At 52.5% G+C, this 26,426-nt stretch overlaps 1 protein-coding gene across 1 annotated transcript in view; it reads right to left on the bottom strand.

The window, feature by feature from the left end:
• The window catches only part of ARHGEF10 (Rho guanine nucleotide exchange factor 10), an 86,477-nt gene that overhangs the window by 21,545 nt on the left and 38,506 nt on the right, over positions 1 to 26,426 (bottom strand). The window contains exons 13-21 of the mRNA XM_088020893.1: positions 24,601 to 24,693; positions 21,157 to 21,327; positions 18,955 to 19,100; positions 15,787 to 15,962; positions 4,911 to 5,026; positions 4,456 to 4,583; positions 4,208 to 4,308; positions 2,017 to 2,138; positions 1,002 to 1,088 (exon numbers count right to left, since the gene is read on the bottom strand). Coding sequence (XP_087877019.1) covers positions 1,002 to 1,088; positions 2,017 to 2,138; positions 4,208 to 4,308; positions 4,456 to 4,583; positions 4,911 to 5,026; positions 15,787 to 15,962; positions 18,955 to 19,100; positions 21,157 to 21,327; positions 24,601 to 24,693 — 1,140 coding nt within the window. The remainder of the gene's footprint in view (positions 1 to 1,001; positions 1,089 to 2,016; positions 2,139 to 4,207; positions 4,309 to 4,455; positions 4,584 to 4,910; positions 5,027 to 15,786; positions 15,963 to 18,954; positions 19,101 to 21,156; positions 21,328 to 24,600; positions 24,694 to 26,426) is intronic.

The raw sequence follows: 26,426 nt of genomic DNA, 5'->3' as shown, positions 1-26,426 counted from the left end.
AGGGAAAGCCAGCCCGGAGCGCGGTGGGGGGGGGGCACTGAGGCTCCCAGCTCCCGTTCCCTCTGGGCCAGCTTTGGCAACGTTGCCCCACCCCTCATACTCATACCAAAGCATTTCCACGCCACAAAGAAGCGTCCTGCTTTGACAGCCTTTCAGGGGAAGGGTGCCAAACCTCTAAGCCCCGCTGGGCTGGCGGGGGGAGCGGGGTGGGGATGTGAGCGGGAGAGGGAATGAGGCACCAACTACGGTCTGAGTGATGGGAAAACTTCTCTGCTAAAATTCGAAAACCTTAGGGAAATAAGCCCATCCAGTCCTTCACAGCTGGGTGCACAGAACGGCCCGGTTACTTGGCCTGCTCCTTCTCGACGCTCAGGGAGGAGCACTGACCACACAGAGGCTGGGGCTGTGGGAAGGTAGAGAGGTCACCTGAGGGCAGGGTGCCTGGGAGAGGTGGTCAGGGCGTGGTGCCGGAGGACAGCAGGGCACCCATCGGGGAGAGGTCTGGGGGGCACCCCGGGAGACCTCAAAACACAGTGCACAAGGATCGTCTCCCGTTTGCAAGAACCAGAAAGGCCCACTGTGATGGCAGCATAATTCAAATGCAGTATTTCATTTGCAACAAATTAATTTTAATTGCAAAGTTTCCAGTGTAAAGAGCCAGCAATGTCTTGGAGGGGGGTAAAAAATCCCACGCAATTTAACCACCCAAATTGAAGAAATACTTAAATTACTCTCACATTAGCTAAATTGGTTGTCTCTGGGCTGAATCTAATCTGGCAAAGCTTTAGATGAAAAAAAAAAAAGAAACATTTTAATTCCTGAGACTTGGACACCTTTTCCAAAAGCGTTCAGTCCCCTCTCGTGGTTTGTGACTTCCATGTTTATAAACACAGCCTGAGACACACAGCGACCAACGGCAAGTTCTGCATTTGAACCTCTCAAACCCATACTAACCACGGACCTCTCAGGAACCCACAATATAGACACACAGTGCGTCTTACCCACAGGAAGCCGTGTGCGGTGGACAGCGAATCCGGCTGAGCCTCATTATTCAAGCAAGGTTCAGGATTGTAAGCAGCACATTCAATCTAATGGGGAATAAAATCAAACACCCACATTTAAAACAGGACCGGGAGACATCCTGGCGACACAGTGTCTCAAGCGGGTAAGAGACTACTGACATTTAGTCACAGAAACCGCGGGTTATTACTTGTTGCAGATTAAAACAGGGAAAAGAACAGATCTCAGAAACCAGCTTTTTAGAGGCAAACATCAGTCTTTTTACTCTTGCATCTTCACACCCCGGCACGCACCGCAAACGTCCTTCATGAGACAGCACTGAGGTGGCTGCCACTTCCTGGGTGCGGCGGGAGGGCGCACACACTGCACCTCCTCCCCTCTGCCCACCCGCCTGCCCTCCCAGGAGCTCCAGGGCTGAGTGTCGGCCAGAGCCCAGAAAGGAGAAGTAAGAGTAGACACAAGGCCTCTAACTGTGACCCACTGTGGACACTGAATATGGCCAGGCAAAGGGCAGCAGAGCAGACAGACCTGAGGTGTATGCCCTCAAGTAACTAACAATGCCTGGAATGCACCAGGTGCAGCAGGGAACCCCCAGCCCCTTGATGGCCACTGGGCAGAATGCACCAGGCACAGTGAGGACCCCCAGCCCCTTCGTGGCCACTGGGCAGAATGCACCAGGCACAGTGAGGACCCTCAGCCCCTGGACGGCCACTGGGCAGAATGCACCAGGCACAGTGAGGACCCCCAGCCCCTTCGTGGCCACTGGGCAGAATGCACCAGGTGTGGCAGGGACCCCCAGCACCCAGACAGCTGCTGGGCAGAAAAGCAGGCTTTCAGCTTCATAGTCTAGTAATCTTAATTCCTAAACAAATACCCACAGAGAAATGGTAACTGGTTGATCTGGGGAAACAACATGGGACTTTGCCCCAAACCGGACAAGCAAGGACTGTCTCTGTGAACAGTGGACCCCATTTCCAGGCCCTTCCTGCCCATCACCTTGAACTCCTGCTGCTTGGCCACCGTCACCGGCATGTGTCCCACGAGGAGAGGGTGTCTTTCCTTCTTGATCTGATTCCCATCATCTTCCACACAGAACCAGCCCATGTGGTTCTCCTCCTCTGCGGGCATGTGAATGAGAAATGGGGAAGGGCAGCACTGCGCCACCAGCAGCTTTGACATGGCCCTGAGGGCCCCAGACTCAGACGTCATATTCTACACCGGCCTGCAGAGCTGAATACTGTTTCTGGAACACAGCACGATCTTTTTTTAAAGGAAGGACTGTGCATTCACTGCTCTATTCTGAAAAGCGTGTCCTGTTTTCCTGTTTGCTCCCCGATTGCACGGATGTGAAGGGCTGAGAAAGTCCTCGTAAAATACCTAGGATTCTTTTTTTTTTTTTTTCAAAGCAACTGAGATGTTTAGATTCAAATACCACAGACACAGTGAGAGTTAACATGGTAGAATACTATGCGATAAAAAAGCGTGAGGCAGGGGCGCCTGGGTGGCTGAGTCAGTGAAGCGTCCGCCTTCGGCTCAGTTCGTGATCCCGAGGTCCTGGATCGAGTCCGGCATCGGGCTCCCTGCCCTGCAGAGGGTCTGCTTCTCTCTCTGCCCCTCCCCCCTGCTTATGCTCTCTCTTGCATGCGTGCGCTATTTTTTTTGTTTTAAGATTTTATTTACTTGACAGAGAGAGACACAGCGAAAGAGGGAACACAAACAGGGGGAGTGGGAGAGGGAGAAGCAGGCTTCCCGCGGAGCAGGGAGCCCGATGTGGGGCTCAATCCCAGGACTCTGGGATCACGACCTGAGCCGAAGGCAGACGCTTAACGACTGAGCCACTCAGGTGCCCCTAATTAATTAATTTTTTAAAAAGCGCGACGAAGTGAAGAGACATTTTGCTATAGAGCAAGTTGTCAATCTTGGCTGTGAACGGATGAAAGGAAGCCTATTTTCAGGTTTAGCCTCTCTTGTCAGAGAGGGGCCGTTTCTGGCTTGCCGATGCAGGTAAGAGTCTGCCATGACAAACCATGGAATCATTGGGGGAGAGAGAGGAGAGCCCACAGGAGCCCGGGCGGTGGCAGGAAGGCTCTCCGTCCCCACTAACCGCGGCTCCCTGCAGGCTGAGCAGCAGCTCGGCCTGCTTCTCCTCTGTATTTTATTTTCACTTAGCAGACTGCCGGCGTCTCAGAGAGAACAGCACACGTGCATGCGGTATCACAGTGTGTTCTGAGTAACAGATCCGTGTGTAAACAACACACGTGCACACATATCGGTCTGATTCACGGCTCAACAGACCGCAAGGCTGCAAGCAGAGGAGCAAGAAAAAATCAAGTCCCCTCGTCTCTGATCGAAGCACATGACTTCCTTTCCACACAGGATCTCCGGTGACACCTCAGGGCCACCCTGTACGCTTCCCCAGGTGAGGGAGGGAAGCAGGGTGTCCCCACTGCAGGGAGGGGCGTCCTGGCGCACGGGCCACACACCCAGCCACAGACCCACAGGGCTGTTCTGCTCATGTGCACAGTCTCAGCTGATGTCAATGTGTGTGTATAATAAAAGTGAGGGCTTATTTTTTTCTACAATCTCTGAATTTATATAGATATCTTCAAAATCATTCCTGCTGGGGGGTGGGGGGCACCTGGTTGGCTCAGTGGGTTAAGCGTCCCACTCAATTTCGGCTGAGGTCGTGAGATGGAGCCCCGCGTCAGGCTCCCTGCTCGGCGTGGAGTCTGCGTCTCCCTCCCTCTCTCCCTCTGCCCCTCCCCAGCTCTCTAAATAAATAAGATCTTAAAAAAAAAAATCACTCGTGCTGGGGTTCATTTTTCCTGTTTAAAAACATTCTTTCAGGGCACCTGGGTGGCTCAGTCGGTTGAGCATCTGACTCTTGGTTTCGGCTCAGGTCATGATCTAGGGGTCCTGGGATCGAGCCCCACATCGGGCTCCCCACACAGAGGGAGTCTGTCTGTCTCCCTCTCCCACTGCTCGCTCACTCTGTCTCTCAAATAAATAAACCTTTAAAAAAACAAAACTAGAAACATCCTTTCAGGCGAACAGAGAAATCTACTGTCAAGGTCTTTCTTGTGATGCTCTCTCCCAGGCACGGACTTCACCGTCACGGAGAAAAGCAGAGGACGGGGGCACGCACTTGTCTGCACAGGCCTCACAGAGCTGAGGTCACACCACTTACCCAGGGCGAGCTTGGCCATCTGCAGGTTGTTGATCCAAGACTCTTTGATGGCAGGGGTGAAGGTACTGAACACAGCAGTGAAGAACGTGGGCCGCCCCGACCTGCCAGGAGGAACGGAGAGGCATTTGGTTTACACACCGTGGGATCACAGAGCGAACTCTGCCCGTCCTGCCCGGTGGCCACGACCGCGCCACGAGAGCCATCCTCAGTCCTGCCCAGGAAGGCTGCCTTGCAAAGTCACCACTGACTTGTCCTGCTTCCCCGGGAGCTGCAGCTGGATTCGGCAGCAATCCGCCGCACGGATTTCCTCTTCCTTCTTCAAAATGAGCCTCTGTAAACCCGACGTCCAATCGTGGGCCACGGACTGGTTTAAGTTCTGCGAGGGGAACACGCACACGCGGTGAAGGTGCTGATGAGGCAGGGCCACCCCCAGAGAGTATGGTGCACGAACCCTCGAGGAGACTAGCTCTCACAGTGCATTCCCAACAGACACCCCTGGAGCTCGGGCCGCACGCAAATGAAGTGACCCCAGAACAGCTTCAGCCACAAACCCCCGCCCGAAACAGGAGAAAACACACCATCAGACTGGTTCTCAAAATCGCCCTGATTCTCACTTCCGGTAGAACCCAGAGGCATGGCCACACACTGACGGCGGTCTAGGACGTGGAAACAGAATTCTATGTCCCGGGGCCCCGCCGGTTACCTGGTAGTTTCCTCTGAGGTTCCCGATGAGCTGAGAGATCTGACCGACGATGTTTAGGTCATGCAGCAGGTTCTGTAAGTCTTGATACAGCTGCCCTGGCCCCACACAGACCTGGTCTGCAGGAGAAGCAGCAAAACAGCACCAACTGAGAGCCGCGTTTGTGCCGACCCAAGAGGGGCCACAGCACCAGCGTTAAAGTGCCAGGTGACTGAGAATTTCTAAAAAATGGATCTCTTCAAGCATTTAATGGTTCTTCCTTTTCTAACTTCTCATTTTGGAACGACTTCAGACTTACAGAAAAGATTCGGAGCTCCCCCCGTGTATGCCCTTCACACCGCGTCCCGTGACGTTAAAATCTCAGAGAACCACAGCGCCGTCGTCAAACCCATGAAGTCACGTGGACACGACACTGTTCACTAACCGGCAACCCCCATTCGAGTGTCCCAGCTTCCGCCCCGAGCTCATCCTCTGCTCCCAGACCCAACCCACGGCCCCACATGCGCTTGGCTGCTGGTCTCCTTGACTCGTGAGTGCCTGTCTTCCAGGACCTGAACTCCTGGGCCACAGCTGGTGCATTAGGTCACAGAACCTCTCTCACTTGTGTTTTTAACACATTGTTGATGTCACTGCGGTTAGTAAGAGCTATCTAGGAATGGCATTTAACCTAAACCAGATTTCCAATGACCAGGGTCATCCAACAGCTCCCCAGTGCCCTTTCTCTAAAGGACAACGGGACACCAAAAAGGACAGTGATGGGCCAGGGAAGAGCCCCGTCCCTGACTCGGGGCCACCTCTGTGTGTGGGGGAATAGTTACTCATTCCCCTCCCCTGCAACAGAACTACGCCCCATCCCCCATTCTCCTAGTGAGGACGCTGAGGCCCCACGCTGACATGCAGGTGGGATCCAAGGCAGAATCCGTCTCAGAGGCCCCCCTGTAAAGGACATGCGGTCACAGCCCCCCTCTTCCTCTGTGTCCATGGAAACAGACGGCCTCAGCGCCCCCCCCCCCCCGCCCCAGCGCCCAGCAAACCCAGGGAGCAGAGCAGATTCATCCACCTCAAACAAGGTGAGCCTCCTGGAGTCTGTTTCCACAAGGCGGCTTCTCGGGCATCAACCCGGGTGTGAGTAAAGTAGACGTCACCCTTAGAACTTAGCACCAGGCTGTGCCGGGTCAGTCATCGGCAGTTGGCAAGTGAAAAGCAAATATGCGTGCTATTAGCTAAAACTACTTTAAGGGACAAACATACTGTTAAGGGAAGATAAAAAGTTAGTACATGTGACTGCTGGGACAGTTTTCAGGGTTGGCCCAGGAGAAACCAAGCCTCCTGGCTCCTGTCAGGCTCTGCGGTCGCGGTCTCAGAATTCTTAACAGTGGTGAGCAAGGTGCCCTGTGTTTTCATCGTGCACGGGGCCCAGCCAAGTACGCGGCTTATTCTATCCTTCCCTGGTACGTCTGTGTTAAAAACGAAGATATATTTCCAACACAAATATTTCAGATGTATATCCATCTAACCACACTCACTGCTTCACCGCAGAGTAAGATAACAATGAGTAATTTTGCAGAAACGCCATTAAAGACATTTTTACTTGGATCTTTACGCTTCCACCAGGCCCGATTTTTAGGACTCATCTAGACAAATTGTATGATCAACTGCATATCAAGTATCTTCATGAAGTTTCATTTAAAAAAAAGGAACAAGCTGTTCAATTGATTACCATTTATCAAATTTGTTTTTCCTTAACAGTATGTGCACATAATTTAAAACATCTGTAGTGAACACCACACACATTTCTTTCATTTATAAACTTCTGATGACAGACTCCATGAACTCACCCTTGTGATAAAATTACTCCTGCTACATGAACTCCATCAATTTGCCCACATCTAGTTTTTAGTTATTTTATTTTTTTAAATTGTCATACAGTAAAACTGACACTTTTACCTTGGGTGCATGGTCTTTGAATTTTAACAGGGGCAGGTATGGGCCATAGAACAGCACCTTCACCCCCAAAGACGCGGGCCTGTCCACCCTGCCACACCGAGTCCCATCCAGCAACCACTGGTCTCTTCTCCAACATTTCCGTTTTGTCTTCTCAAAAATGTCACGTAAGGGTGCACCCGGGTGGCTCAGTCGTTAAGCGTCTGCCTTCGGCTCAGGTCATGATCCCAGGGTCCTGGGATTGAGCCCCGCATCAGGCTCCCTGCTCCGCGGGAAGCCTGCTTCTCCCTCTCCCACTCCCCCTGCTGTGTTCCCTCTCTCGCTGTCTCCCTCCGTCAAATAAATAAAATCTTAAAAAAAAGAACGTGGCGTAAGAGTGCACACGATATCCCACTTCTGTTTTTTAAACACATATACAGGATATTTCTGTGCGCACAGAGGTCTGACTGAGTTGCCTTGAGCCTGGGAGGCCAGCGTCTAACCTGACTCGGCACCTCACACATGCAGTCCTGAGCCCGGTAAGCAGAGCACGTGAGCACGAGGAGAGCAGGGCCGGGCCATACCCTGCGGAGAGACGCTGCTCTAAGTGTTCGCGATGTGAGCAGGGAGGTGGGCTCCAGCCTGAGCACGCTGAGATTCTGACATCGGTGCCTGCCCTGCAAACATGTTTCTCCCATGGAGCTCCCACGTGTCACGCGATAAAGCACGTGTCTCGGGAGACAGAGACCACTAAACGCTAGGTCAGAGGTGTCTCAGGGGCCAGGCTGTATCCTCCTCATCGAATCTCACCACCGGGGACTCGGGACTCCCTCTGGGAGAACCCCGAAGCCTCTCCCATTTTGCGTTCCTCGTGTGCACCCAGGGACAGGTGTGCCTTCCCACCCACCTTGGTACCACCCTGAAGCTGGAGGGGGATGGTGTGCCTGGCAGCTGCAGTATTTAAACCAGGACAGCTTCGGGAGCTCCCCCAGTCTCCCCACACGAGCAACTACTCTACAGGTGGCCGCTGCCTCAGAGCCTCTGGGAAGCAACCCTGCGAGAGGAGCCCCATGCACCCCCAGAAGCCAGCCGGCTGCGGCAGGTAGGCAGCCTTCACCCACAGAGGCTCCCCGTTAAGGGTGTGAGCTGTGTCAGTCATCAAGTGATCTCAGCTTTGGGGAGCAGTGGGCAAACGGTTAGCACGTGGACAAGCTGAAGCTGGTGGAGCATTTCCGTGAACCGTGTGCACACGCTGCTGGTACCATGTGTGAGACAGACACGCTGGACTGGAAGTCCTCCATGGCCGTCATGGACGCGCCGCCCAGACGCCAAGAACTCACAGGTCGTCTCTCACCAGGGCCTCCCCACCCCACGCCTCCCAGAGACGGGCTGTCCTGCCTGGGCGCTCAGGACGGCAGGGCCCCGCGGTCACCCACGGTCACTGCTGCTGTGTCACCCAGGCCAGAGTGCCCAAGCAGGTGCAGCGAGGCGGGAGATGGGGCAGGAAGGAGAGCAGGGCTCGGGCGGACAGAGGGCCACCTCGGTCCTCATACTCGACTGTTAGGACTGACTCGGATTTCAAAACCAAACCTAAGTATACACGTGCGTTTCTGGCCCGGTCACTAAATACTCATACGTGCTAAATGTTTCGGCTGTCTGCACGAATGGAAGGAAGGCAGGGTTGATTCTCAGTGCTCCTGGCGTGCAGACCGCGGTCTCATGAACGCATCTTCACCGCCCTCCAGCGCAGGCCTCGGGAGCCTCACTGCCCTGAGAAGCCATCTGGGTCTCATCACAGGTACAATCACATCTCATTGACTGAAAACTTGTACGGAGATCAATACTCAGCGCACCATGAAAGGAAACAGGACAAATTCCACACAGGGCTCCAAGGCAGCTGTGGCACAGTGACACAGCCAGCCTTGCTCCGTTGCAGGGGGCTGGCCTGGACGCCCTTGGTCCCGGTCACTGTCTGCGGGGGCGCTACGGACCACGTGTTACCAGCCCAGCACCCAGACGCAGACCATGGACGCAGACCGTGGGGGTCTAGCCGACAGTCTTCAGCTGCTGTCCAGGAGCAGAGCGGAGGCGGGTGGGCGGCCATCTGGTCTCTGCGACAGGGGGGCGGGGGGGCCTCCCCTCCATCGGGGCACGGGGAGCTGAGGGTCACGCACGGCAGGGGAGCGAGCTCGGCGGCACAGCTTCAGGCGGATGCCACGGATGCCGGCATCACCAAGGCAATCGGGACGCGCCTTCCTCCTCTCCGGTCCCTCCCAGGGCAGCCCTGACCCTAAAACGGGCTGTGCCTTTCCAATCACTAGGGTCTCCCTGGAGGCAGCTGCGCCCTCCTGTCCTCTGACCTTAGGGCCACCCCAGCTCGCTGGCTCAGAGGGGAGGCAGGCCGCGGGTGTGTCCCCACCCACAGACCACAACAAGCTCGGGACGCTGGGGCGGGGGGTGGCGTGTGGATCAAGCCCTCAGCCCTCGAGACCCCACGCCGGGACTGAACAAACCCCATGTGCCGGCCCTTTGCTTCACAGAGTGAAAACCTGGCCCCACAGCCCAGAGCGAGGGCTCCTGGTGACACAGAAGTCGAGGCCTGGCTTCGTATTTTAAAAGTGCAGGCACCACGTGGGCCTCTGCCTTCCGAGGTAGAGGGGTCAGAGTGTGGCTTCCACTCCACTGCTGACGTGCACCCCTGCACACCCACTTCTGGCCACAAAACCATAAACCACACCCACATCCCCCCAGTGTGGCATCCGTGGTCTCTTTACAGTTCACTTTCTGCCCAGGACCCGTCCCACCCCTGCCCCAGCCTCTCCCTCTGGGACACGCCTCAGAATTCAAGGATGCCTAGGTCTCTGCCAGCTCATCTATAACAATGATGTGATGCCCTCCTTGTCTCCAACCCCTGGTACCCACTGTCAGAGCCCCCACTTTGCAGCCGGACTGCAGAAGGAGGTCTGGCACTTTGAGAAGACTTGAGCAGAGAGCGGACACACTCTGTAGATGCTCTGGGGATGGGAGGGGACGCTGATCCAGAGCGGATGGTCTGCCTGGCCTTCTCTGTACAGAGCTGCTGGGGGCAAGCGGGGGCAACTTTGCTCCCTGGAGCTGCACGCTGCCCGAGAAAGGGCAGGACGCCACTGGGGTGGTCTCACCCTATTCCCACGGCGATTTTCGGCTGCACAGTGTGCAGTCTGCGGTTGCTCCATGAGAAGCAGATGCTGGTCCCACAGCCGCACAAGCCAAGGCCTGCCCTGCACTGGTAACAGCATGCCGTACCCGAGCACAGAGAAGTACAGCCAGGCTGACTCTCACCATCATCTTCAAGGACTAACTAACGGGAAAGCAACGGGCATGATCCCTACAGGACCGCAGTAGCTGCCCTGCACACCACGGGCGCTCCCCTCGGAAACACACTCAGCCTGCACACTGTTCTCAAGGTGTCTGAAGGCCTTCTCGGGATGTGCCGAAAAGAGGCGATGGCAGGTCTCTTCCAGCAGAGGCTCCTGTGGGGTGGGGACCCCCTCCCTTTCCAGCTCCGGCAGTACCGTCCCCTGAAAACTGGGAGTGCTCCAGGGTCTACCATCGAATGGAATTGATCTCTACGGATCCTGCACGAGTCAGCTTATATCTGGCAACGGGGAAATGTATTTTCTGGTAAACCCACCAGACAAGCGGGGAACACAGTGATGGTAGGAGCATAGGCAACTCTACCCGGTGCATCAGGTAAACCCACCGCGCTGCGGGGACTTTCTCTTCCCAACCCCAGCCCCAACTCACAAAATCGGCGAAAACTGTACAATCACCCCAGAAAAAAGCGCAGAATTTGGCAAGGTAATTCAGAAGTTCTGGAAGCTGAAACCAGCCCATGGAATCCCAGAGGACCCCTGGACAAATCCGTGGGCACCAGCCTGCAGGCCCCTACACAGAGAGCAAAGTTCAATGCCAATAAAATGTCACAGCTCAAGGAGAGGGACACGGCAAAGCAGATGCACACCCTGCGGGGGGCTCCTCTGGGGATGGCGCCTTCTGCGGGCGGCTCCCACGGGGCTGAGGATGGTGGCCACACGGGCTCCTGCAGTCTGGTTGCTAGGCAGTGACACCCACACTCTGTCTTCAGTGCTGAACCACAGACCAAATTTTCCAATGCTGATCTCAGAGCTCAGTCGCTCACACACCAGAAAAGTCACATGGCTATGGGCGGAGCAAAGAATTCCTACTTAGCGTCTCAAAATAATTGAAGGATGACAAATGCCAGAGACTCAGAAGGAACAAAAGCACTGTGGGTGAATCTGAAGCCCTTCTCTAAAAACTCGGAGACCACCGAGACAGCCCAAGCTGATTGTGACTCGTGGAGGGGACACGGTTTTATGTGCATGAGTAGAGCACAACTCGCAGGCTGCAGGCTGGTGGGAATGAGATCAATATTATGGATCAGAGGCACACAGAGCAGCTCCTTGTCTGACTGCAACAACAGACGGGCCCTCATTGCTGGGTGCGTGTGGACGGGGCAGGACGGGCCTTCCCCAGTGCTGAACATGCCAGCGAACGGACTGGTCCCTGTTTCCCTGACCGGAAGCCCAAAAATGCCCCAGGAAGTCTGGCTTGAGTTCAGTCTTCCAACACACACAGAATTAGCACATTTTAATTTGTTAAAAAAAATTTTTTTTAATCTGGAAGGCATTTAAAAGGCCATGGACTCCACACCCATTGTCTCAGAGCTTACAGCTAAAACTCAGATCCCCTCTACAGACAGGGAGACCAAGACACGGGGGTCTGCACAGCTAAGGGGCAGCACTAAGCCGGGAACGAAGCAAATACCTGCTCCCACAGAGGTCCGGGTGCTGGGAACCCCCCCGACCTGCAGACTCGAAGCCCCTGGCCTCCCTGCTCTCAGCAGTGTCTGTCCATTCGGCGCTGCCAAGGTAATGCCCACTGTACACTCAGAGCGAACTGTATCATATGGGAATATAGCAAGGAAGCCCGCTATAAAAACTCTTCAACAAGTAACACGTCCGACACGGAGCTGAGATTAGTGAGTGACAGGTTCAGGAAACGCGAACACAAGGATGGGCCCAACAACAGGCTGATGCTCTGCAAAGCGCCCCTCCCAGGATTCCGGGGCCGAGAACACGGCTTCCTGGAGGCCTTCTCATCTGGAAAGCTGCATCCGGACAACTCCCGGACAATTCCCAATCCAACCCTTTTACGGTCACAATCTGTTAATGAGGGAAGACCCCCCCACGGACGAACAGCACATTAATTCTCTCTCCTGGAGAAGCCAGCATTACCTGCACATGACCAGTCACCTTCATCCCGCTCATTATTCCAAGAAACAGGCAGTTTACAGAGTAACCGGCAGCTCTGTGGTCCCGCTCTGAACCTACACTCTGCTGTCCCGGCATCCAAGCACGCGTGTAACTGAAGCCATAAGAGGAAGACAATCTGCCAAGCAGCGTCTCAGGTTCTAGGGTCCACACGGCACCACCCTGCCCAGTCCGAGCGCCCTTCCTTCCAGACGCTGAGATCCCACCAGCTGCAGAGCCAGCACGAGCATTTTACTAGGCCTTATGCAATCACAGGACAGCCTGGAAGCCTCTTCCAGTTCCTACTTCTGTGGATGGAACTGGACCCTGAGAACAGACAGTGGTCAGTCGTCCGGATTCTGGAGGGACTGCCACAGGCTGGGAAGGTTCCAGTCACAAGAACTCTTGACTCCCCGGACGCACAAACCCCTCATTGTGCTCCAGGCAGGTGTCAGATGCAGATCAGCTGAAGGGATCAAGCAACCAACTGATGCACGTCCTCCCACACCCTCTGTCTGCTGAAACCCCGCTCCTTCTCTAAAACCGAGCTTAAGCGGTGTCTCTCTGAGAAAATTAACCTTTTTTGATCTCCCCAAATATTCTGCGCCCTGGTTTCTGTTAAGGAATGTATCACAGTGCGTCACACCCGTGTTCTTGCATCCGTCTCCTTGGGCTTCCAAAGGCACCATCTACCCCTTACTCATTTGGGGGTTACCAGAACATGGCGCTCGGTTTAGAACAGGCCTTCAATAAACAGGTAGGTAGAAAGACACAGTTTAATTAAAAATTTAACAGTGGTTGGTGATGCCGATTTTCCTTTTCATTTGCTCAACAAACACTCATTGGGCACCCACTGCAGGCCCCGTCCCAGAGCCGGAAGGGAAACAATGAGGGATTAACAAATTGTAGATGAAGTCCCCCACATACTTATCAGTTACCAGTACCTTGGTTTCTTTTTTTCTTTTTTTTTTAAATTTTTTTATTGTTATGTTAATCACCATATATTACATAATTTGTTTTGGTGTACTGTTCCATGATTCATTGTTTGTTCATAACACCCAGTGCTCCATGCAGAACATGCCCTCCTCAATACCCATCACCAGGCTAACCCATCCCCCTACCCGCCTCCCCTCTAGAACCCTCAGTTTGTTTTTCAGAGTCCATCGTCTCTCCTGGTTCGTCTCCCCCTCTGACTTACTCCCCTTCATTCTTCCTCTCCTGCTATCTTCTTCTTTATCTTTTTTTTTAAAATATGTTGCGTTATTTGTTTCAGAAGTACAGATCTGTGATTCAACAGTCTTATACAATTCACAGCGCTCACCGTAGCACAGTACCTTGGTTTCTTAAAATAAAGGCACTGTACTAACAGACCATTCTGAAAGAGGGTGCACGCCACCCCCAAGGGCTGTAGCACATGAAGTGACACGGATTACGCCCACCCACAAAACGGAGAACAAATGTCTATGGGTGGCAGACAGGTCTGTCAATTAAATTCTCTCTTTAGGACAGTGCGCAAAAAAGATTCTCCCCAAACAACTGCTTTCACCGAGGTTATGTGTGTGCTTTTTCAAAGGGACATGAAAAGGTCACAGCAAGTCTGCAGAACACAATCGTATATGTTTCCAAGTATTTTCCAAAGTCTCTTGAACTTTGGATACATCAACAAACTTCTCCTTAAATTGAAGAATGAAGAAAACCGGATACTCTCCAAAGTGCCACATTTTCTTCTCCCTGACAATGACAACTATGTCCCTGCCGTCACAGATGGAAGCTCATAGGAATGCCTACGGCGCCTATCTCCTTTCTTCCATGGACAGTCGACCCTTGAACAACTTGGCTTTAACCTGTGCGGGTCCACTTCTACACAAGTTTCTTTGATAAATACAGAGCAGTACCATAAATGTGTTTTCTCTTATCATTTTCTTAATGACGTTTTGTGTCCTCTCGCTTACTTTATTGTTGGAACACGGTATAGGATTCATATAGCACACAAAGTGTGTGCTAGCCAACTGTTGATGTTATTGGTAGGTTTTTAATAGAAAAGGTTTTGGAGAGTCAAATTACATATGAGGATTTTCAACGTACAGGGGGTTGGTGCCCCTAACCCCCATGTTCTTTAAGGGTTGACTATATTTTAAAAATTGAGTCTTCCTCCTACATGCTTTTTAATATTGCTAACCAATTCGAATCCTATTCTAAGTTAGCGCAACAGAGTCATAAATAAAAAGATGAGTAAGAAAATGTAGTGCTGCCTTAATATGCAGTATCTGTTTCTACAGATCAAAGCTGTCCCTGATGACTTGAGCACAAGGAGGCAATCTTAATTACAAATACATTTTAACATTGCTACCATTATAAACATACAAAGGCATGATTCCGTTCATAAAACCAAGACACATGTTGGATTTGCAACCAATACTGACAAGCAATTTAAATGGGCTTTCACAAACTTTTAACAAATGAGATACCCAAGCTGAACTTGAGTAAGATCTTACCAACATGCATCAGTTTGGAAGAACCCTCCCCTTCCCTCCCCACATCACTCCTCAGTATATCCCCACTGTGGAAAATCTGTGACACAGTCTGGTATATTTTGATTATTTGCTGAGACTGTCTGCAATTCCTTTAAGAAGGACTTAGCAGTTAGTGATTCAGGACTGCAGGACCTGTAATACCGTGCCTAAGGACGTGGTCTACCAGGCCGATTACCCAACCAAGTGACCGACTATTAACGTTACACAAATAAGAACAATGGGAGACCTCATAAAGCTCATCAGGCCCTGTTCCTGTGAGTCCGAGCAAACGTGCATATGCAGCCAGAAAAGTTACAGGGTTTAAAGGTACCTTCTTCTGAACATGTCGGAAGCAAAATAATCTGAAAGGTTGTCCAATATATTTACATCATGAATATTTAATATAAAGGCTCATTCCATGTATGAAAAGTTTACTGCAAGTCCCCATTCACTCTATTTGGTGTGTTCCACAACTGGGGCAGAGGCTGGTGAGTAAGTGAAAACTAGCCAGGCTTTATTTGGATTAAAAAAGATAAATGGAAGGAGAAAGTCATGAATACTATACTACGTTCAAAATCTACAGTCCAAAGACCATAAATATTACCCAGCTGTTGAAGCATTGCCAAAGTATCAGGACACCCTTGGCTCATCTTGGCTCATCAGGACCTGGCACCCCCTCCCTGGGGAGCCTGGGGGCGGGGAGAGAGGAGGGGCTGCATGAGGTGGTGCACAGCAGAGCAGAGCCTACCACCGAGGTCCACATGCTAGAGGACTTCCATGCATGCTCAGGAGACAGGAGACAGAGCCCTCACTGGGGGAGGGCTCTGAACTGGGAAATGCAGAAGAGAAATCAGACCTGGGGAGACTGAATGCATCCTATATGGTGGGGTTCTCTGTAAACCCAAAGGATGCACACCAGTGGGGACAAGCTCAAAGATGAGGGTCCAGTGGGCTTATCTGTCTACATTTATCAGCCAACATAAAATACAGGCTCCAGAGATGGTATCGTTCAACAGCCTGACCATCTCCGTGGGTCCTTGGATGCTGCGGAGGCCGAGGAAACAGGGCCTATTCGGTCAGCACTGACGCCAGCCCCAAGACGCGCACGCACATTAGTAAAGTGTCACTTACTTGGCTTAGCGTTGGCAACCACCGCCAGGCTCTCGGGTGAGTGCACAGGGGGACACCTGTTTTCTCCAGCACCATCATTATTGCCATACTCTATTACTTCCACGTGTCCAAGAGGAACGCTCCACTTTAATAAATACCTTTGGCTGGTTGACATTATCGTGTTGCTGTCCGAGGTGCTGAAAGGAGGAGGCACCAGGATGTTATGATTCATTACAGGTGTAAGTCAGGATACTTTTCAGCCCTTAGATATTCAAGTGAGAAACACATCCTGCTTCTGCCTTTCTTACAAACAGCTACCATTTGGTTCTGTAAAGTGGCCTCCCAATGGATGGTAGGAACTCTTCACTGCCTAATCGTGGAAGACGGGAGAACACAGAACGCTTATCTCCCAGAAAACTCTCTTGTTCCCATAAAAGCTTAAAGGGAACATGCTGGAGGCCCCCTGATGGATACTGGAGCCAAGATACTCATGTGTTCTGGCAAATACTGTTAACAGGGAAAATCTCCTATGTGCAGAGATATTCTCTGGTCATTTCCTATCAAAGTTCCTTCTTTACTCTCAGTGATACTGTAACCATTTTAATAAAATTAAATCCTGTCATTATGCTCCACGATTAAGATACTTACTGTGTAAAAATTAAACGAAAAAATCCTATGACCTATGTAGATTTTTTTCTCCTTTTACCATAAAATGGGGTATACATGAAGAGACACACACAAAGCATGACTGTCCAGATAGGTGGAAAATGCTAGAGCAGACACCTCCTTGGCCAGCACTCAGTCAAGGCTACAAGGCTACCAGCAGCCTGAGGCCCTCCATGTGCCAGGAACCCCCCCTCAAGACAATCACTGTTCCTCACTCTGGTGATTGTATCACAGTTCGCTTTCTTCAAGATATACATATATTTTCCAATCAAAATGTAGACAGAAATAACCAAAATGCCGGACACTATACTTTAAACTGAAATACTTGGCATGTTGGGAGCCAACTGGTACCCAAGTGCCCCGACTTCCTTCTGATGCTAGAGGGCTTTGCTTTTCAATGTCTAGTCTGCGTTGGAAGGGGAAGGAGGAGAAGGCAGAACTCAGACACTGAGTAAGAAAGACTGCATGTTCTGTGAGTTACGTGTGCTCTCTATACAAAAACACAGAAGCCCATGAACCTGGCCCCAATTTCTACCCATCCTGTTGGAATCTAAAATCCTCACTCCTATAGAGGTTTGGGGGACCTTGCTGTTCTGATAACCCTTGGGGCCATTTGAACATTTCAGCCTGACCAAAGTGGGTCGCCCTTCACTGCCTCCTGGGGGGTGTCCCTTGAGAACACCACAGTGGGAACTGCGCTGTCTCCCTTTCCTCACTTTCTGGAAGGTCGTCTGAACCTGGGATCCCTGCCACAGCCCGGGTGTTATTTTAAGGAACAGCCCTGGTAGTGAACACAGATAAATCCATTTTTAAGTGTTCATCCACTTCTTGTTCATCTCGGAAGTGTATTTGTCAGCCTGAGGTTTTTAAAACGACATAAAATTTCAAAAGATCCAAACTGACGGAGGAGCATTTGGGGCGCCTGGGGGTAGCTCAGTCGCTTAAGCGTCTGACTCCTGATTTTGGCTCAGGTCACATTGGGGCCGCGAGACCGAGCCCCACATCAGGCTCCGCGCTGAGCCCAGAGTACCCTTGAGATTCTCTCTCTCCCTCTGCCCCCCCACTCATGCTTTCTCCTCTCTCATAGAATCTTTTAAAAAAGTTGGCATATTTTGCAGACTTCTTCTGTAGCTGCCTCAAAGCAAGGGAGGACGAGGAGGAACCGTAATAAAATGGACAGTCACCAGGCAGCAGTGCGCCGGGCGCGGAGCCGAAGGGCCTGACTGTGGCCCCTGGCCAGAGCCTCCCGGGAGTCCCAGGGATGGCTGGTTTCCCTACCACCACTCTGCAGAGCGTGGGCGTGAGGCTCGGCGCGACGGGGTGATTCCCCGGAGCCCTGAGAAGGCTGGGCTGCGCGGCGTGAGCCCCTGGATGCCCACCCTCACCCCCGGTCTCCCTCCTGGGGCTCCTCAGCACCACAGGGCAGTCGCCACAGAAGGAGCACAGGCACACGTGCTGGCTCCCATCCGCTGGTGTGCTTGCGAAGGTCTAACACCCAGCCTCTGCCAGGAGAGGGAGCCCTGCCTGTCTCACGGGCCAGTGTCTGTGCTGTCAACACCTGGAGTGGATGAGTTCGAGCGGCCAGTGGTTGGCAACTGCATCCTGAACTCCGGAGAGTTTAACAACGGAGCCTCTCAAGCCATGATGAGCTGCTCAGGACACCACGTCAGCAGGCACTACTTGATAAAGCCCCCAGGGCGTTCAGCTCAAAACATTCACGTCTACCTCAGTTCCCTTACCATCCCTCTCTACCTGAAGACCCTAACTTCTCAAATATCCATCCAGCTACAACATTCTAGGTGTTAGGGAGCAGTCCTGATGGTAAATGACTTTAAGGATAAGAAATGAGGAAGTGGTACGTACTCATTTTCTTGGTTCACAGTGAATATAAACACCACCGACATAATCATAGAAGAAAAACACTTACCAAAAATGTCTCCACAGAGAGGCAGCTAAAGAGAAAGGATCTGAACAATGATCACAACAAGACTGTAGAGTGATTTAGGAGGGAAATAAAAGAAACACAATGCAGTTTCTGGTTCCAACATTGGCCTTACGTTAAAAGAAAAATATACCATTCGTCCTGAATTTCCTCCAGCAGTGACCTTGTGACTTAACACTGGACCCATTTAAAAATACACTAGTCTAGTGGCACGTGCGTGGCTCAGTCAGTTAAGCGTCTGCCTTCGGCTCAGGTCATCATCCTGGGGTCCTGGGATCGAGCCCCACGTGGGGCTCCCTGCTCGGCGGGAAGTCTGCTTCTCCCTCTCCCTCTGCTGCTGCCCCTGCTCGTGTTCTCCCTCTCAAATAAAATCGTTCTAAAAATAATAAATTAAAATTAAAAAATAAAATAAAAATATGCCTGTCTAGGTCCTGGTTCCCCTTCATCACAGGATGAGGTGACGAAGTTCTGCGCACATATAGAGGCAGCTCGAGGGGAGCATTATTGGAGCTGTCCCCTCATCTGGGACGCGGCACGTTCCCAGGCACAAAGCTGATCCCGCGAACTAGGCGCATGCTCACCGTGCACTGACCGTGGCACACATTAACACATCACTCAGCATGAAGATGCGGCGCTCCTTCGTTTTAATGATCTCTCCTCTGTCGTTGTAAACGGTTTCTATCATATCGTCAGATCGCACGAGGTACCGATTCCCACTGCTGAGAAGCTGAACATTCAAAGTCACACTTGACATGCTTCCCGCAATCGAGTTCATCAAAAGAAGAAAAAGGGTGAGCGAAAGTCTTGCAAAATACAGGAGCATAAAGTGTCAAAGCTTTGCAGATTTTCCCCTTTACAGAGAATTCATGCACTTCCAATCGTACTTTTTGTGTATACTACGTAGAATTCTCAGAGTGGCTTTTTTTTTTTTTTTTTTTTTAACTACATAGTTTCACGGACAGTGTTTGGAGTTTCCTAAACAGTGAAAGGAGTCTAACCCAGCCCTTGTAAACACAATTCCTCCAGCTGAGAGATACGGACTCAGCAAAGGAGGGCTCATTTGTTTTCACCTGTCAGTCATATTCCTTCTCTTTAAATGACTTGCCCGAGTACAAGCTCCATTCCTTACAGACTCTCATCCACAGCCGGCCAACCATTGTTATTTATAAGTCTATGCCGACCAGGAATGTTTTATTTAAGTGCAAGAGCTACTCGGGGATTTTTGTTTTCCCAAAGGATAGTATAATTAAGAAAACATCTTAGCTTCTTGTGATATGCCATATTTCATTTCACTGAGCTAAACACAGTACCCTTGGTCCTTTACAGAGATGCTTTGTACTCCTTAGTGTGATGAGATAAGTCATATAGAAGTCAGACTCATAACAATTCAGCCCAAAGGAACATGGGGAATTCACGTTCAGATGGTCCGAACACCCAGATGGTGTTCTGATCCTTTATCTACAGTAGCCAAGTTCACTGTCAACCTATTCCTGACGTGCTCACGGGGATGATGAGGCTGTGTGCACAGGTTCGGGATCGCTAGCGAGGAACACACACTACTTCCTTATCGGCCTTACTCTGTCCCCACAGGTTTGCAAGCACTGTTACCACAGGCAAGCAGGATCCTAAACAACATAACCATCACTTAATGCAATTTTCAGCTCATAGAAATTCCTATATAAATCATTTAGAAAATCAGGAAAAACCCGTTCCTCAAAATGTATTACAGTTCTTGTAGCTAAGCCACTGACTGTCACTGTCTGGTAGGAAATTACCCCTACAGACAGAAATGAAAGTGATTTTAGCAACGAAAAATACGGTATGAAATTATTTAACACCGCTCCTATCAATGAACCTCTTCCTGTGGACCAGAGCCATAAGTAAGTATGGTGAACTCTACATAAAATCAGCTTGCTGTTGCAAGAAAAGGACTTGTCAATGTAAAGCAGAATTACAGCCTAAGAACTGCTTTCATGCCGTATTTTTCTCACGTTTCCATGATAAACACAGTTTAGTCCATACATAGACAGGTGCAGATAAGAACGTATGTAACAACTGAGGGCTGCTGGAGTGGTGGGGGGTGGGAGGGATGGGGTGGCTGGGTGATAGACATTGGGGAGGGTATGTGCTACGGTGAGCGCTGTGCATTGTGTAAGACTGTTGAATCACAGACCTGTACTTCTGAAACAAATAACGCAACATATTTTAAGAAAAAAGAAAGAAAAAGAAGAAGATAGCAGGAGAGGAAGAATGAAGGGAAGTAAGTCAGAGGGGGAGACGAACCAGGAGAGATGATGGACTCTGAAAAACAAACTGAGGGTTCTAGAGGGGAGGGTGGGGGGATGGGTTAGCCTGGTGATGGGTATTGAGGAGGGCACGTTCTGCGTGGAGCACTGGGTGTTATGAACAAACAATGAATCATGGAACACTACACCAAAACAAATTATGTAATATATGGTGATTAACATAACAATAACAAAATTAAAAAAAAAAAAAGAACGTATGTAACATCCTCTGCTTTGATTACGACCATCTAAGAGGAAACACCGCATTTTGGCAGTAAGATTCAGACCGTGCGAGGGTCTCGTGACTGTGGGAGCCCCTTCCCCAAGAAAACGCGCCCGGACCCGCCCGAGGCTCTCCATCGACTTCCGAGGCAGGGCCCTGGGCCGCGGCATCACTGCAAAGCTTCCAGAAGATTAGTAGCAAGTGGCGGGAAGAATGGCGGCTTGTTAGTACAAAGCAAACTGAATCCCAGCACAGACTGAGAAGCCTCGGTCAACCTTGTTCAGGTATCTCTCGTTAATGGCTTTGGCGACGTGCTTGATCTCGCAGCGCTGGTCAGCGTCTCTCTTTCTCTCATTCAGCTTCTCCGCTAAGGTTTCCAGCTCCGTCAGTGCCATCTGAAGGGGCAGCCGGTCAGGGTGGCCTTTGGATGTATTCTTCAGCATGTCCTGGGGGAGAAAGATGGTGAAAAGGAGACGTGTGACTGCTGGTTGCGAGGGAGCAGGTGGCTGCCCACGCACGCTCCCAGCCAGGAGCCGCGACGTCTGGCGGCTGCATCAGCTACTTCTGGGGTAGGATAATAAGCCAAGTCACTCACGGTCTGGATACACACTGGAACAGCTCCTCTTGCAAAAACAAAATGAACTTATTAAACAGCTTGCTAATGGAAAAAAACAGCAATTCCCAATAAAGGGCACTATAAATACGAATGTGCCACATCTGGGAAACATCCCGCCCTCTGTGGCTACGTTCAGGTAACTCCCAGCCCGTCTCTCTCAACCCGAGTTGCACCAGTGGACCCAGGCCCCAAAGGTCGGCTTCCAAACGCAAAGTGGGCGGCATTACTCCTGTGCCTTCACCCCGCCCCCAGGGGCGTCCCACCCCTGCTGGAAGGGGGCCACACACCCTCCCGTCCACGTCGGCAGGGTCACCAAGGGAAGAGGAGGTTGCACGGAGGACGAGGGAGCGACAATCTGGTGACCGATAAAACGGCACCACGTGCATCCATCGCAGGAGTCGGCGTGCAGGAGCGACATCTAAGTGACAGTCCGAGGGGGTCACCTTGCTTTTCCACTGGACCCTTAGTGTGGTCCAGCTGGCTCACGCAGAGCACACCCACTTCCGCTGACGGAGGCAGATGCGGGCGGAAGCACCCTTCTCGCCTGGCCCCCAGAAGCTGACGCCCGCTCAGCCGGCGCGGGAACGCCACCGGGCCCTCAGCTTGTGACCTGCTTTTCATCTGAAGAAACACAACCCTCCAGAAGTGATGACATATTTCCGATCTGAACGGACCATATACACTGTGCTGTACGCCCGTTTCCCTACGAATCACTTCAAATCCTATCAAGGCCACGAAGTCATGTCACGAGGATTCTGGCTCCAAAGTCACGAGCTGGCAAAGCCGGCCTGGGACCTGAGCACGATCAGGACAAGCACCACACCAGGGGAGCCGTGGAGTGGGGCGGGGGGCGTCCTCCAGATGCCGGAAGAGAACCGAGTAAGGAAAAAGGGACGTCTGTCGTTCTGTCCAGACTGAGAGTCATGTTGGTCCAACACGGGATAGAAAATGGCAGCAGGATACAGTGAGACAGAGATTCCTACGGGACCACGTGTCCCAAACCAGCAGGCCTGGCAAAGCCGGGGCCATGCAGCTCTACTAGGGATCAGGGAAGGCTGTGGGGTCCCAGCACCACCAGTAACAGGGCCCAGAAGAGCTGGGATCAGTGCAGAGACAGGGAGAGCAGGTGCCTGATGGGCCAAAGGAAGGGGAAGGAAGTACACCGGTCCCCATGCCATCCCTCCCCACGTGCGCAGAGCAGAACTCGGGAGGGAGGGAACACGCCTGCCCCGTCTTCCAGCCTGGCCACCAGCCCCCGAGTCCCCCTCAGGCAGCAGCTCCCAGGAGCATCTTTACTGGGAGCAGGGTCCCTGGACAACCCAGGCAATTCTCTCAGCTGCACACACTGCACCCTCTCCTCTGAGTCCAAACGTGCATGTTCCTAAGTGCCCCGGACGCGCCCTGGGCCGCCCCCTCGCCTGCCAGGGAAGCTGCTCACACAAATCCGGGAGCTCTCTGATGAGTCTCCTGGTGCCCAGGCAGACAGGGAGGGAGGAAGGGAGAAAGAACTACACAAGGACTGACCTCACCAAGCCCACGGGAAACCAGGTGCAACAGCACACGCCACAACATTCTCAGGTGTTCTTAGACCAAAATCAGAGAGATGTCACCCAGGACCACGTCCCTGCTCTCAGCCACCACGAGGCTCGCAGCCTCTCCTCCGATGCTTTTGCTCTCTTTCCCACGGCCTTCCCACCCTTTCTAAAAATATATATTTTGGTAAACACCTGGGCCAAAGGTTTGCCATGATTTATTAACAGTTAGCCAAAGGCTGACGAGCTAGATTGAAAACTACATCCAACTTTAACTAAGAACAAAAAACTACTCACAAGTGAGGCATGAAAACCCAACAGGGTCGTGGGTGACCAGTGATAACCAGGCATTTACTAGCACGGCACAAGCACAGTCTGCATGTGAGTTTGAACGTGCGCCACATGGATTATAAGGTGGTTATGTCTTTGCCCTTGGTCCCTGTGTCTCCATCTCGCTAAAGAAGGAACTAACTGGTTCCCTACCGTCTTTCTTCCTCACCGAACTGCCCGCCTGGAGCCTCCCACGTTTGAAGAGCTCAGTAAATACCAGACAACTGGAGGAATAAAACACATTTTCTGGATACTTGGATTTTAGGGGTAGGCAAACAGCTTCTGTTATTAACACTCTAACACAGATGTTGGAAACCGGAAACTGGATCTAATATGTACATATGGTAACCAGACACTCACTGGAAAAGGTATGTGGAAAAGGGAGGAAGACAGAAACAGCCTATGAGACTAGCCATGGAAGTGGCTGATGCTAACAGCCTGGTGTGTGTATCCTTTTGCTCTCAGTCTTGTGAGCACTTGACTTAGCAGGTACGTTTCTCACAGATCTGGGTGGCCACAATAGCAGCCACAACCTCAGGGGAAGGGGCCTCGGCAACGTTGCCACGTGCAGGTCCATTTCCAGGGATGATGTGGCCTTCACCTTTGCTGTGTTCCCACATGCAAGCCACGCCGAGCCGCCTGAGGAATCTGAGCCGGCGCGGACTGACCTCAGAAATGCCGCTTCGGACAGCCCGCCATCCGCCTCCATGAGGCCTGCGCACAGACCGAGCATCCCATGGAATGTGTTGCATCTGCTCTCAAAACCAGGTTTGTCGGAAACAACACATGCACCAATGTGAATATTCTTAGTTTTCAACCACTTGGGGTCCACGGGTGAGCCTCTCCACCAGGGTGTCTCCGCTCCACGCACCGTCTGCAGACCGCGCTCACGGCAGGCATGGTCTGCCTGAATTGTGACTTGGGCTCCTGAGCCCCCCGTCCGCTCTGACCACAGAGGGTGGATCGTTTTTCCACCAGACCCTAGACCCAGACCCTGACCTAGACCCCGCCCCAGAAGGGGGCAGATTCCTTTCTGTCCCCGGGGAACCCGCGTCCGGGCCCCCTCCGCCCCTGCAGGAGCCAGCTGGTGAGGGTCCACGGCCATGTCCGTGCTCGGGGCCCCCACCCCCCGACTCTGCCCCCCTAACTGCTTGGGGAAGGAGGCCAGAGGAGGCCAGAGACAGAACCGGGAGCACAGACGTGGCTTTCAAGCAGATGCTGGGAAAGGTGTGCATCCTTACCTGGAGCAGCAGAATGAACTGTGGGAACCTCTGTATGGGCTTCATCATCAGACTGTAGAGCGTGACGCGGTCGGGGCTGGACTCCTGGCACTGCTGTGGGGAGAAGCCCGGCTTACTCGCGCTTCGGGGCAGCGGGGGGCCCCCACCTCGGTCCTCCCAGCACAACACAGACGCCTCGGCAGGGGGCGGCCTGGAGCCCATGCCCATCTTCACTCAACGGAGACCGTGCATGCAGATTTGCTACAAAATCCTCCCCACACCTGGATCACACCACACACGTGCTTGCGCCTCTGAGGTCCAGAGCACATTTGCATTCGATGCTTGACAGGCCACCTCTGACCGCGAGGCAGGGTTCGTCCATTTACAAACGCATTTCAACCTTCTAGGGACTGAGCTAGGTTCTGAGATTCTACAACCAGTTGAAAACTACATTTACAAAAAAATAAAGAGGCGCCTGGGTGGCTCAGCTGTTGAAGCGGCTGCCTTTGGCTCAGGTCATGATCTCAGGGTCCTGGGATCAAGCCCCACACCGGGCTCCCTGCTCGGCGGAGAGTCTGCTTCTCCCTCTCCCTCTGCCACTCCCCCTGCTTGTGCTCTCTCTCTCACTTACTCTCTCTCAAATAAATAAAATCTTTAAAAAAAGAGAGAAAAATACCCCAGAACCCCAAATAGGAGTTGCCAGGGCCCTTAAAAGCAGCCTGGTCCATGCACTGGGGCGAGTTCTCGTGGCGGCCACTGCCGTCCAGGCTTGGCTCTGGGGGCAAGGGTCTTGGGGTGAGGGGTGGGGGTGACCTGGGCTTGCATCCTGTGTGAGCTGCCCCAGGAGCAGCTACGGCCGAGGACGTCTGGTCTGAGAGCGGCTCTCCCACGTGGCAGGGGCTGCCTAGTCCCTCGATGCGCCTCTCTGAGCTGGGGAGGGACGCTCCAGTAGGCAGGACCCCGGCACACCAGGGTGGGGTCTCCAGCTAAGGGAGCGGTGTGGTCGGATGGCGGGGCGAGGGCCCAGCGCCACCACCACCAAGGCGGCTCAGCCTCCTGACAGCAGTTCCCAGGCTAGGGACACAGGTCCTTGTCCCCAGGCCGCCTGGCAGGGGGTCACCTGACGGTGGGGGCTGCGCCCGGCCCCTCAGCTGACATCTCAGGTACCGTCAGTGTCTGCCAAGACAGTTACAACCTCCTCCAAGGCAGGGAACGTCTGAACGTGTCTCCGTCCCCCCAGGAGCCGTGCTGTGATATGGAAAGACCACCGAGCACCGAGACCCCCGAAACTGAGGGCTGGTGACCAGGGAAGGGGTGGGGGAGAATTCAGCTTCAGTGTAATAGGCCAGTGAGAACGTCACCTGAGTCCACTCGCTGCAGGTAGCAGGAGCTTTGAAAATTTAAGTAACAGGGACAAACTCTGGCTCAAGGTTTTATGACAGGAACTGGGGCCTCGTGCAAGTGAGGTCTGGGGTCGGTGGCTGGCCACGGTGAGGGACCGTGGGCTAAACATCCCAGGGCAACAACTCGCATTGTCAACGTCAGACGCACCTCACCTCTCACCCTTGGCCCACGGAGGGCTCGTCCTTCAGCGATCAGCTTATTGCTCTGACTCGAATGGGGCCGGAGAGCTCCACCCCAATCCCAAACGTTCTGTCTGTTGCCCCTAGTGCCGTGCTGAAGGACAGGAAGCCAAGCCAAAGGCAGCTTCCTCTGGGATCGGACCTTACCTTTCGGCCTGCCCATCCATCCACACCCTTCCAAGGATGTGCAAATAAAGGTTATTTTCAAAAAGCTCTGCCACCTCTGAAAACTCATCTTCCTTTCTAGCCCTGACCCAACACGTC

The sequence above is a fragment of the Eumetopias jubatus genome, unplaced genomic scaffold, assembly GCF_037043125.1.
Source record: "Eumetopias jubatus isolate StellerSeaLion01/CBP00866 unplaced genomic scaffold, mEumJub1_p1.0 scaffold_2, whole genome shotgun sequence".
Classification (NCBI taxonomy): Eukaryota; Metazoa; Chordata; class Mammalia; order Carnivora; family Otariidae; genus Eumetopias; species Eumetopias jubatus.
This window is presented reverse-complemented; position numbering and strand designations above follow the sequence as displayed.